Genomic DNA, 12,308 nt, shown 5'->3' on the forward strand with positions numbered 1-12,308 from the left:
ATTAGGAGTAAAAGCTCCCCTGACAAATGTGCACTGACAGCTTTTGTGTTACTGGCTAGTAAACAAAACATAGTGTCATGTTTGCTTTTCTTTGGTGTGATTTGCCCTAAGACATAACAATCTGGTTATTAAATCAAATAAAAGAAGAAGAAAACAAAGTAAGAAAGGTATCACAGAGAGGTTTATAAAGAACAAATACACTGCTCAAAAAAATAAAGGGAACACTTAAACAACACAATATAACTCAAAGTAAATCAAACTTCAGTGAAATCAAACTGTCCACTTAGGAAGCAACACTGATTGACAATCAATTTCACATCTGTTGTTCAAATGAAACTGATGGTGAAAACTGATGTGCATCAAGGGACATGCCCCGTGTTCCTGATGACATTTTGACTTATTCTATGAGATGCAGGCCTGAGGTCATTACAACAATTGTATGTATGTGTAACAAATTAAGAATAAGATGATTTGGTCAGAGTCGAAATGGTAGGTTCTTGTTGCTGATAGAAAGTCAGCAGAAAGAAATCATTAACAATAAAAACAAATAATCCAGTTCTCGTTACTAATAATACAGAAGGACGTTTGAGTATTGCCTGGTTGACCGAGCAGAACAAATCCCAATTTAGATATAAAGATCCACCTGTACACTGATGATGGACAGGTGTGTTGACAGAGACAGGAACTGTCACAGAATGAAGTGATGCCTGGCTGTGTTTAGACATATTTATGGTTCTGATTTCAGCAGCTGTCTGGAAATACACCGCTCAGCCAGAGGCAGAGTCTGCCAGCTGATCCTAAAATACTACCTGAGTATTTGCACATTTTTAAATATAAAACAACACAGGTGAGCTGCTGTTACCCACCGCTGCTTTCTCCTGCTGAAGTGCCTGAGCGGCAAAGCGAGCAACGTGGTTGATGATTGGAGCGAAGTTTGTTGGCCCATAGAAGCGAATGTGAGGGAGACAGGCAGAGTAAGCCTGGGCGATGCCCTCCACACCTGAACATGCAAAGTGACAAAAGAAAGAGTGAAATGTGGAAAATACACACAGACAGAAAATAAGGATGCTTATAATATGGGGGGTCATTCTTTTGTCAACAGAGCTGCTTCAAGAACACATCAACTGCAGCACCAAGAATCAGGCATTTCAATGCATTAAAGAAAATATATTTTAATACATTAGTTTAATGTAATAAAAGGTTGCATGTTGTACTTAAAAGTTTTATATAATAATGGTTAATAATGGTAAATATGGTTCTAAATACAACCAAGGTATGGTAAATACCATCTCTAAATGCTCAACGCGTTGAACCTTGAAGCAGACAGGCTACAACAGCAGAAGACCACACCAGGTGCCACGTCTATCAGCTAAGAACAGGAAACTGAGGCTACAATTCACACAGACTCATTAAAACTGGACAATAACAGATTGGAAAGACATTGCTGGGTCCATTGACTCTCAATTTCTGGTGCATCATTCAGATGGTAGGATTAGAATGTGGATTAAACCACGTGAAAGCTGGGACTCATGGTGCCTGGTTTCACTGGTTCCAGCTGCTAACGGTGGTGTAATGGTGTGGGGGATATTTTCTCAGCACACGTCGGGCCCGTTAGCACACCCCACAGCCTACCTATTACTGCTGACCTATACCATTCCTTTATAACCACAGTGCACCAGTCTTCTGATGGCTACTTCCAACAGGATAATGCCACATTTCCTGTCACAAAGCTCAAATAATCTCAGTCTGGCTCAACAAAATGACAATGAGTTCACTGTAGTCCATTGACCTCCACAGTCACCAGATCTCAACCCAAAAGAACAACAAAAGGTGGTGTGGGTTGAGATTTGTCAGGAGAGTGAAAAAAGTTGGGCTTATATGTAAAATGTAATGCTTGTTATGGAGACTTAGTTACCCCAAGATGCCACTCCTCTGTGATCTTTAGAGATGTTTTTCTCTCCCTTACACCATGATCTCTCACCCTTCTTTTATCACACTTCCAGTTTCCTGTTTCAACCTTTATAATTATTGCTGACTGTAGAAATGGGAAAGTTTTTACACCAGGAGTTTGCTTTCCTGGTTCATTATGTATCTGCCAAATTAAAATTGCATGTTCTCTTATCTTTCCCATTTTGAAGAGTGACCAAGACACATGAGCCTCTGTATCACACCATATTTATGGATGCACATCCACTGAAACCGACAGAGATGGATTACTAATTGAAAGCTTTTTAGGGCATTTTTGTCTTAAAATTAAAGGTTGGAATTTTTTTAAACCTTTAAGTGTGAAGTTATGCTGCAGGAATACAAAACTATGCATTTTAAGCTTTTCTCCACATTCCAATAAAGTTGAGGGGAATGAAAAAAAAATGAATCAGGTAGAACTTTATTATTTAAAGTTGCATCAGTGTCACTTTTACTACACAAAATAACTCACCATAACAAAAAGGATTAGTGGGATTGAAGTTGATGGCAAATTCATGTGATACCTGCAAAGACAAGAAAAACATTAAGTGATTGTTCATCCTTCATCAAACTGGAGAATATTGCTAAGAAACCCACACCTTCCACCTCCCTCCCATCATGTCTCTGTGTATGCCTTCTATGTCCTTTTCATCATCACAGCGCCATGGCAACACAGATAGGTTGACAGTTGCGTAATCATCTGAATATGCATGCACAATGTGTATAATTTTATCTGTATGTGCAAGGAGCATCTTTGGCTTACGCTTTAACTGTAAATGCACCGCTAATAACCCGCCCTCGCCTCGCACTGCACACGCACGTGCTTAGCACACAAACCTAAAAACTACATCACCATCCACACGTGTGTACCTTCCAGTCTGGTGGGAGTTGGGCTCCAAATCCCAGTGCAGGAAACATTTTGTCACTGAGGAGGAAACCATGACAACAGATTGCAACATTAGTTCAGTCTTTTTTTCTTACTTTTTGTTCATTCAAATGCAACAATTGCTGGATTTGGACAGAGGTGGCAAAAAAAGCATACAGCAATATGCAAAAAAAAGCAAAAAATCACACAATATTTTGTATTACCAAACACTTTTTTTAAACTAAATGCCAGAATACTGAGAAATGTATTCGAAATTACTTCAAATTCAGAGCTTTACTTATAATAAGATTATTGTTGCTTTAAAATGATTTGGGAAAGCCCAGAAGATGATGTCATGGCATTGTAAGCTTCGGTTAGGATCATTTACAACATCTGAATTAGTTTAATGCACACCTGTGGATGTATTTTAAAGAAGCAATTAAATTACACTGCTTCATGGTTTGACATCAAGGAAAAATAAAATGAAATCAACCAATCTATTAGGAAGAGAACTGTGGAACTCAAAAAGTCTAATTTATCATTGAGTATATTTCCAGATGCCTGAAGGTGCCATGTTCATCTGCACAAAGAATTGGATGCAAAAATAAACAGCATGGGAATGTCCAGCCATCATTATACATTATACAGTTCTCTAGGAACTGTATAATGACATTCCCACCATAAAAAAGCAAAAGGCATTGTGAAGATGACCAGCGTCTTGAGGTCAAGACTCCAAATGTAACGTACAAAGCCAGAAAAAAGCCAAACAGAGACAAAGAGCATAATTTTCGGATCATCTGTGATCTGATGAAACTAAAATACAAATGAAACTGTCGCTACATGTTCATCCAGGAGAAGCGAATGCTACAAGTCACTGACTCGATGCAATTTGCTGGGTCTTCTTAGATAGAAAAACTTTTTAATCAATTTGAATAATAAACTGAATCTGACTGCACTGTTTGATAGTTAGGATTAATTGGAATGTATGAACCCGACTTGAAATCTGTATGAATGGATTGGATTGACCTTGTAAAGTGCCTTGAGACGTGTTGTGAATTGGCGCTATATAAATAAACTGAATTGAATTAAATGGAAATGTTTGGCCAATAGACTATTATTGGCCAATTGGCCAAAAGAATGGAGCGGGAGATCGACAGGTTAGACCATGTTCTCCACATCCATTGTCGATGCAGCTGCCTGTAGCTGTGGCCATAAGGTCTGCAGTGCCTGTCGCATCTGCAATCCCCGAACCTGGTGGTGGACACCGGCAGTAAGGGATGCTGTCAAGCTGAAGAAGGAGCCCTATCGGCTGTAGTTGGATTTTGGGACTCCTGAGGTGGCTGACGAATACCGTGAGGCCAAGCCTACCCGGGCTGTGGCAGAGGCAAAAACTCAGACCTGGGAGGAGTTCAGTGAGGCCATGGAGAAGGACAACCGGTTGGCCTCGGAGTGATTCTGGCAAACTGTCCGGCGCCTCAGGAGGGGGAAGCAGTGCTTCGCCAACACTGTTTACAGTGGGGGTGGGGAGCTGCGGACCTCGACTGGGGACATTATCGGGCGGTGGAAGTAGTACTTCGAGGATCTCCTCAATCCTGCCATCACGCATTCCCTGGTGGAAGCAGAGACTGGGGACTCGGCGTTGGACTCTTTCATCACCCAGGCTGAAGTCACCGAGGTGGTTAAAAAGCTCCACAGTGACAGGGCTTCGGGGGTGGATGAGATCTGCCCTGAGTACCTCAAATCTCTGGATGTTGTTGGGCTGTCATGGTCGACACGCCTCTTCAACATTGTGTGGCGGTTGGGGACAGTGCCTCTGGATTGGCAGAATGGGTTGGTGGTCCACCTTCATAAGAAGGGTGACCAGAGGGTGTGTTCCAACTACAGGGGTATCACACTCCTCAGCCTCCCTGGTAAGGCCTACGCCAGGGTATTGGAGAGGAGAGGCTGGCCAATAGATGAACCCCGGCATCAGGAGGAGCAGTGTGGTTTTCGTCCCGGCTGTGAAACACTGGACAAGCTCTACACTCTCTACAGGGACTTTGCCCAGCCGGTCCACATGTGTTTTGTGGACCTGGAGAAAGCATTCGACTGTGTCCCTCGTGGTGCCCTGTGGGGGGTGCTCCAGGAGTACGGAGTCGGGGGCCCTTTATTAGGGGCCATCCAGTCTCTGTACAAGCAGAGCCGGAGTTTGGTCCGCATTGCCGGCACCAAGTTGGACCTGTTCCCGGTGCATGTTGGACTCCGACAGGGCTGCCCTTTGTCACCGGTCCTGTTCATAAACGTTATGAACAGGACCGGTGGACTCTTCTTTTTGCAGATGACGTGGTCCTGCTAGTTCCTTCTAGCCAAGACCTACAACATACACTGGGGTTCATAGCCCAGTGTGAAGTGGCTGGGATGATGATCAGCTCCTTTAAGTCCAAGGCCATGGTTCTCGGCCAGAAAAGGGTGGCTTGTCCTCTTCAGGTTGGAGTGGGGTTCCTGCCTCAAGTGGAGGAGTTCCGGTATTTTGGGGTCTTGTTCATGAGTGAGGGGAGAATGGAGAGGGAGATCGACAGACGTATCGGTGCGGCTGCCGCAGTAATGGGGACGCTGTGCTGGTCTGTTGTGGTGAAGAGAGAGCTGAGCCGAAAAGCGAAGCTCTCGATTTAGCTGTCGGTCTACGTTCCTACCCTCACCTATGGCCATGAACTTTGGGTCATGACTGAAAGAACGAGATCCCGGATACAAGCGGCCCAGGCGTTCTTTCCTGGTCGGAAACCCTTCCAGTCAGTGTTGATGTAGAACTGGATTCATTGTGGACGGCTTAACTGGTTGCAGCAGTTTCAAGCTCATCACATGCTTCAGACTTGGTGGTTCCTGGAATTGTCTGACCTATCTAACAAATTCACTTTCAAATGTGGGTGACAGATTGGTCACATGGTTACACATTTGGGGTGTTCTAACAGAGCAATAATCTCAGACACCCATCAAAACTAGTTTTGCAATGAGTAAAGAAGGCTAGCATTAACTCTCCCCAAAGCTTCAGCCTCAAACTTGAAATGTATGCACTAAGCTTAAAAGAACCTCACCAATTCAACCAAGAAGAGAAATGAAATATACAGCCAGAGACTGGTGGCTACAAAAAGTGTCTTTCTAAAGGAAACTCACCACATATCATTGGATGAGTGTGTATTTACTTGAGCCTGCATGTAAAATCAGCAGTAATATTAAACTTATAATTATATGATGTATAATCATTATATCATGTAAAACAAGATAAAATGCAGGGCTGTTAAAAGTGTTTGCCACCTTAAAGATTTCTTCTGTTTTTGCTTTTTTTGTCATACTTAAATGTTTCACATCAACAAACAAGTTTTAATATTGAATAAAGATAACCTGAATAAATAAAAAGCAGTTTTAAAATGATTTCATTCATTTAAGCTATCCAAACCAACATGGGCCTTGTTAAATAAACTAAATCTTTTCTAGTGCTCAGTTTCACAAGCCAAAGCCAGGCCTGATTATTACCTGACCATCAGAAACAAGAAAACACTTTTAAAAGTACCCCTCTGACTGATGAAAGATCTCAAAAAGCAACAAAAGTACCAAAAGGACTCCAAGAGCACAACAGTGATTTAACCAGGAGGTCACAAAACAACCCAGAACAACATCTAAAACTCTTCAGACCTCACTTGCCTTAGTTAAAGTCAGAGATTCAACAAGAGGAAGACTGGGGGACATAAAACGTTGGTTCCGCAATAACCACTGCTCAACAAAAATAACATAAAGGCCCGTCTTACTTTTACCAAAACATATCTTGACGGTCCCAAAGGCTTTAGGGAAAATATTCTGTGAACTGATGAGACATAAGTGAACCCAAGTCCAATCACACATTGATTATGCAGCAGGACGGTGAGCCAATGCACAGCAGCAAGGCTGCCTCGCGATGACTTAAAATAATTAAAATGAGGTCAAAGTCTGGACTTAAATCCAATTTAGATACTGCAGTAAGACCTTAAACACACCGTTCATACTTGAAAACCCTCCAAGTGGCTGAATTAAAACATTTCTGTGCAGAAACATAGGAAAAATACCTCAGTCCTGACATGAAAGAATCAATTCTAGTTATCACAACCTCCTTATGTCAGTTGTTGCTGCTAATGGAGACACAAATAGTTATTAGTTTTAGGGGGCAATTACTTTTTCACATAGGTTGGTTTACATAGCTTTTTTCCTTTATGAATGAAATCACAGAACTGAAAATCTAAAAAATAAAAGATGAATGAGACTTGTGTGTACGTAAACCTCTTAAAGCAACTGTAACCCGATAAAAACAAGCAGAGAGAATGAGCTCAACACTCACGTGTCATAGTCCTGTATGATTTGCCCAACAGCTAAAATGGCAGAGAGATACTCGTTGCTGCCCAGCGGGTTGATGTAGTGGAGAGAGGACGGTTCTCTGGGGTTCCCGTTAGACGCTGTGAAGTCGATGCCGACCTGAGGGAACACAGATTAGAGAAAACTCGCGGAGATCTGCAGAACTGTCATAGTTTTACACAAAGACAGGCATGTACAAACAAAGTCAATCTTATTTCCAAAAGTTTTTTGTCCTCAGTAGAAATCTGGTTCTAAGAAAGGTAGAAAGAGAAGTATGAAAAAGCATGTTGATTTTTAAATTGAATGTAGCTCCCATTATTGCATATGTGCTTGTATTTCTATATTTTTAAATGTATGCTGCAACCTCCCCCTCATAAACTCCTTAAAGCTTATTAAAACATTAGACTGCCCCATTTTCTTCAATCTGGCTAAGTCTGTAGTCGTTTAAAGCAACCAAAAATAGAGCAAAGATAGAACATGTTATGGTGGAAAAAGATACAGAGAAAAGTCAACCATTAGGAGTCTCTGTTGCAGATTTTGTGCATGTTTTTTTTCCTCTGTTTTGTCTTTCAATGCTTGGGTGTTAAATATTAGAATTATCTAGTTTTTACCAAGTTCTAAACTATTTCAATATAGAAAATGTTATCCCATAAAAACATGAAACATCAAGGGTGAAATCATTAAGAATAAACAGAACAAATCAAAAAGTAGTGATGTTATTCCTATAAAACAGAACAAAGCAATGCACAAAAACAAGGAATCCGGTTGTACTAGATCCAAAAAGCAGTAAGAAGGAACATGTCACAATCAACAATAAATATGACTCATATAAACACATTCTATATCATGATATTCAGCTCAGATTTGCAGCCAGACTCATAATCGTTAGCAATAAGAAGAAGAGCGAGGTCTGCAGCAGATGGGCTGATCCTTCAAACTGGTGTTAAGATCATGGCGTCTGTCGGAGATTACATGAAGAAACAGGCTGAATCCATGAATCCGTGGACAAACCTTATCAAAATACTTATAGAAAAACCAATCTGCCAAACACAAACAGTGGTTAAAAGAAAGAAATCTGCACAGGGTCAGAATTATACATACAGGATCAAATAAATACATACATCCACAGTAATATTTGCTAAAATGTATCTTAGCAAGTTACAGTTAAACCAGACACGTTTTACAGCCATCAACAAGCTTATTTAAGAGTTTGTTTAAATTGATTGGGTTCCTGGCATGGGCTCGACTTTTAACCATGTTCTACCAGGATTTAGGCGATCTAAAGGTGTTTGGGTAATTTTCCTGTTGTTATGTAGATGATGTGGAGTAGAGCCGCTGTTACTCCACATCGAGAGGAGCCAGTTGAGGTGGCTCGGGCCTCCTGGACGCCTTCCTTTGTAGGTGTTCCAGACACGTCCCACCGGGAGGAGCCCCGGGGGACGGCCCAGGACACGTTGGAGGGACTATGTCTCTCGGCTGGCCTGGGAATGCATTGGGCTCCCCCCAGAGGAGCTGGAGGAGGTGTCTGGGGAGAGGGACATCTGGGTGTCTCTACTGAGTCTGCTGGCCCCGAAACCTGGTCCGGATGAAGCGGAAGACGACGAGTATGAGTACCAGTACGAGTACAAGTATGTTCCTTATGTCTTGCTTTCTTATTTTTCCTGTGCTGATTATTGTTAGGCGTTTTCCATATTAGTTCATTCTTTTTTGTTTAGCCTTCTAGTTTATTCTTGCATCCTGTCCTTTCGTGGTTTTGGATTTATTTCTGTTTGCCAGTCTTCATCCCCATTTCTATGATGTCTTCCGCTCACTGAGCATCCAGCTCATTCAGCCCACCTGCGTCTGCTCGTCACGCTAATGCCACTCACCTGTTTCCCTTCTACAAGCTCTTTTTGGTCTTTCATTCTTCCATTCTTCCATTTCCATGCCCGTTTTCTGGCCCATGCTCCATATCCTGTTCTCCTTGTTTTTTAATTATCTAGCTGAATGTTGTATTATCCAAACCACTCCAAAACAACAAGAATGGTTCAAATGCATCATTAAAAGTCTAAAATTATTATAATATTCATACCCACAAAGACTGGATGTAAATGTCTAAAAACAGAACTTTGTCTAAGTGAAGTTTGTTTTAAAGATCTCAAATAAAGTGCTGGTTGTTTCCATAAGGTTGGAAGACTTACAAAACTTTCTATAACATTACATAATCATAAAGTTCAATAAAAAAAATTTGATTCTAGAAACTTATAACAATTTTCATCAATGTTTACACAACATATTTCTCCTGGCATTGCCTCTCAACCTGCTCTGCTGTACATCTGTTTGGGTTTACAATGTGGCTGAAAATATGCGTTAGCAAACTGACAGTTGATGGATCTAAATCATCCCTGAACCATTACAGCATTCGTCCTCCATTGCCCTCTCCACTGACAGATGTGACAGCTGTGAATCTGATGACAGATGAAGCCATCCTGACTTGTTCTTTGCTTCAGGCTGGTTGTAGGTTTTAAACAGAGAAGCAGAGCTAATAAAACATGACTAACTGTTTGAACAGGAGAGCGATCTCTAAATTCAAATGAACAGGAGGTAACAGACACATCTGATTACTGTATATTTCACAGCAGGGAATGCTTGAAACTTTTACTACATTGACAGCTCATCCCACTACCACCAATTTCCTATTGAGCAGCTGACATGCTGACATTCTCACTGAAGTTTTATTATTGGTTTCCCTGTTGAATATTTGGCAGAATCTCTCTGACACATTTGCAGTTAAACAGCCAGTGACACAGATGGAGGGGAGGTGTATGGGTGGAGGTGTCACAGCCTGTGTGAACATCTTATTCTCTCCTACTGAGATGGTCAATAACTCCAGGATTTGAATGAGGGGAAAGTCTGCTTTGGGTCATATTGCTCTTATTTATGGATCATTTGTTTAAGAATATTCGTTTAAGACATCTTATATTCTTTTTGAATATAAAACTCACATTAGTGGAAACTAGACAGTGATGGATTATTAAGGGTCTGTGTAGGAAGATGAAAAAAAGTATGATGTGAACGTAAAAGCAGTTATTCTTCGTTATTATTTAAACCGATACATCCCTATACCATATACTTTCAATTGCAGAGATATGTGCTTTTTATTTAAAGGAAGCTTTGATAGAGCATGGTTTGTGACGATTCTGGCCCGTCTGCCTGCTCTGCTCTCACTCATGCAATCAACTCATCTGCTTCACCTGTCTGCTGCTGCGCTGCTGCGCAATCACCGTCATACCACACACCTGTGGAGCTGCAGTTATATACAGCCATCTAACAGGCAGAAGGTACCAGATTTTCGAAAACATTTGTGAGTAGTTATCCAGCGTTCCTTCCTGACTGGATCTCGTGTGGATCCTTCCAAAGTCAAGGTGGTCTTGGAATAGCCTTCTCCTACCGATCGCAAGCAGCTACAAAGGTTTCTGGGGTTTGCTAACTTTTACAGACGTTTTATCAGAAATTATAGCCTAGTAGCAGCCCCTCTTAACGCCCTCACATTTTCTAAGGTCAAGTTTGTATGGAACGAGATGGCAGAAACAGCATTTGTCAAGCTCAAAGGTTTATTTACGTCTGCCCCTGATCTACAGTCCCCTATCCCCGACAAACAGTTCATAGTGGAGTTCGACGCCTCTAACACTGGGGTTGGAGCAGTCCTAAGCCAAAGAAGTTCTGATGATTGTATTCACCCATGTGCCTTCTTTTCTAGAACTTTGTCCCGAGCAGAACGTAATTATGATGTGGGGCACCGAGAACTGCTGGCAGTCAAGTTGGCTCTCGAGGAGTGGAGGCATTGACTAGAGGGGGCTATGGAACCGTTTCTTGTTTGGACAGATCATGAGAACCTGGAGTACCTGAGATCAGCGAAGCGTCTTAATCCCACCAGGCAGGCAAGGTGGGCTTTAATTTTTGGAAGATTCAACTTCTCTCTCTCTTTCAGACCTGGAATCAAAAATGGCAAACCAGACGCCCTGTCCAGAAAACAGGAACTCTCTGGGTCACAGGCCTCTGGGGAGGATGAGTTTATTCTCCTGGAATCAGTGAGACTCTGTGTCACCATGTTGGAGTTGGAAGGAGAGGTTAGAGATGCCACCAAAGACCTCCCTATCCCAACTTCATGCCCACCTGACTGGTGTTTTTTCCCAGAGCGCCTCGTACCCAAGGTACTTAATTCATGCCATAATTCACGTTTGTTCTGTCATCCTTGTATCAGCAGGAGGTTGCAGATGGTCCGGACTCAGTTTTGGTGGCCATCTCTTATCAAAGATGTTACAGATTATGTCACGGCCTGGACTCAATGTTCCCAAGCAAAGTCTTCTCGTCGCCCTCCTGCTGGACTCTTACACCCACTACCTATTCCTCCTCGTCCTTGGTCACACATAGCCATGGACGTCGTGACAGGTTTGCCAGTTTCTAATGGCTTCACAGTTCTGCTAACTGTCATCGACAGGTTTTCAAAGATGGTTCACCTTGTCCCTCTCAAGAAGTTGCCTTCAGCCAAGGAAATGGGGGACATTTTGGCATGTGAGGTTTTTCGCCTTCACGGCATACCCACAGACACTGTCTCAGACAGAGGGCCCCAGTTGTGTCACGTTTCTGGAGAGAGTTTTGTTCCCTGCGGGGATTACAGTCAGTTTGTCCTCAGGATTTCACCCACAGTCGGACAGACAAACTGAGAGGGCCAACCAGAAGGTGGAGACCAAACTTCGCGCACTATGTGAGTCAGACGCAACAAAATGGTCTCAAAATTTACCCTGGGTTGAATATGCTGTCAACACCCTCCTGGCTAGTGCCAAGGGGATGTCCACTTTCCAAGTTGTGTTTGGTTTTCAGCCAACCTTGTTCACAGTCCAGGAGAAAGAAGCTGAGGTTCCTTCTGCTCAGGCCGCGGCCCTAAGATGTCACCGCTTTTGGAGAAAGGCAAGAAGGTCCATGATCAGGATGTCGGAGGTGCAGGCACACACAGCAAATCGTCGGAGAGTCCCTGCTCGAAGCTACCAGGTGGGACAGAAGGTTTGGCTGTCCACCAAGGACCTCCCGCTTCTGGTTGACTCCCGTAAGCTGGCACCTCGGTTTGTGGGACCTTTTC

General features: G+C 42.5%; 1 protein-coding gene across 2 annotated transcripts in view; it reads right to left on the reverse strand.

Annotated features, from left to right (window-relative positions):
* The window catches only part of cpne2 (copine II), a 63,128-nt gene that overhangs the window by 17,007 nt on the left and 33,813 nt on the right, over positions 1–12,308 (reverse strand). For both annotated transcript variants that reach the window (XM_047385398.1, XM_047385391.1), the window contains 4 exons: positions 7,176–7,309; positions 2,836–2,890; positions 2,438–2,489; positions 867–1,000 (listed from right to left, as the gene is read on the reverse strand). In XM_047385398.1, coding sequence (XP_047241354.1) covers positions 867–1,000; positions 2,438–2,489; positions 2,836–2,890; positions 7,176–7,309 — 375 coding nt within the window. The remainder of the gene's footprint in view (positions 1–866; positions 1,001–2,437; positions 2,490–2,835; positions 2,891–7,175; positions 7,310–12,308) is intronic.

Source organism: Girardinichthys multiradiatus, chromosome 2 (assembly GCF_021462225.1).
Source record: "Girardinichthys multiradiatus isolate DD_20200921_A chromosome 2, DD_fGirMul_XY1, whole genome shotgun sequence".
NCBI classification, from domain to species: domain Eukaryota; kingdom Metazoa; phylum Chordata; class Actinopteri; order Cyprinodontiformes; family Goodeidae; genus Girardinichthys; species Girardinichthys multiradiatus.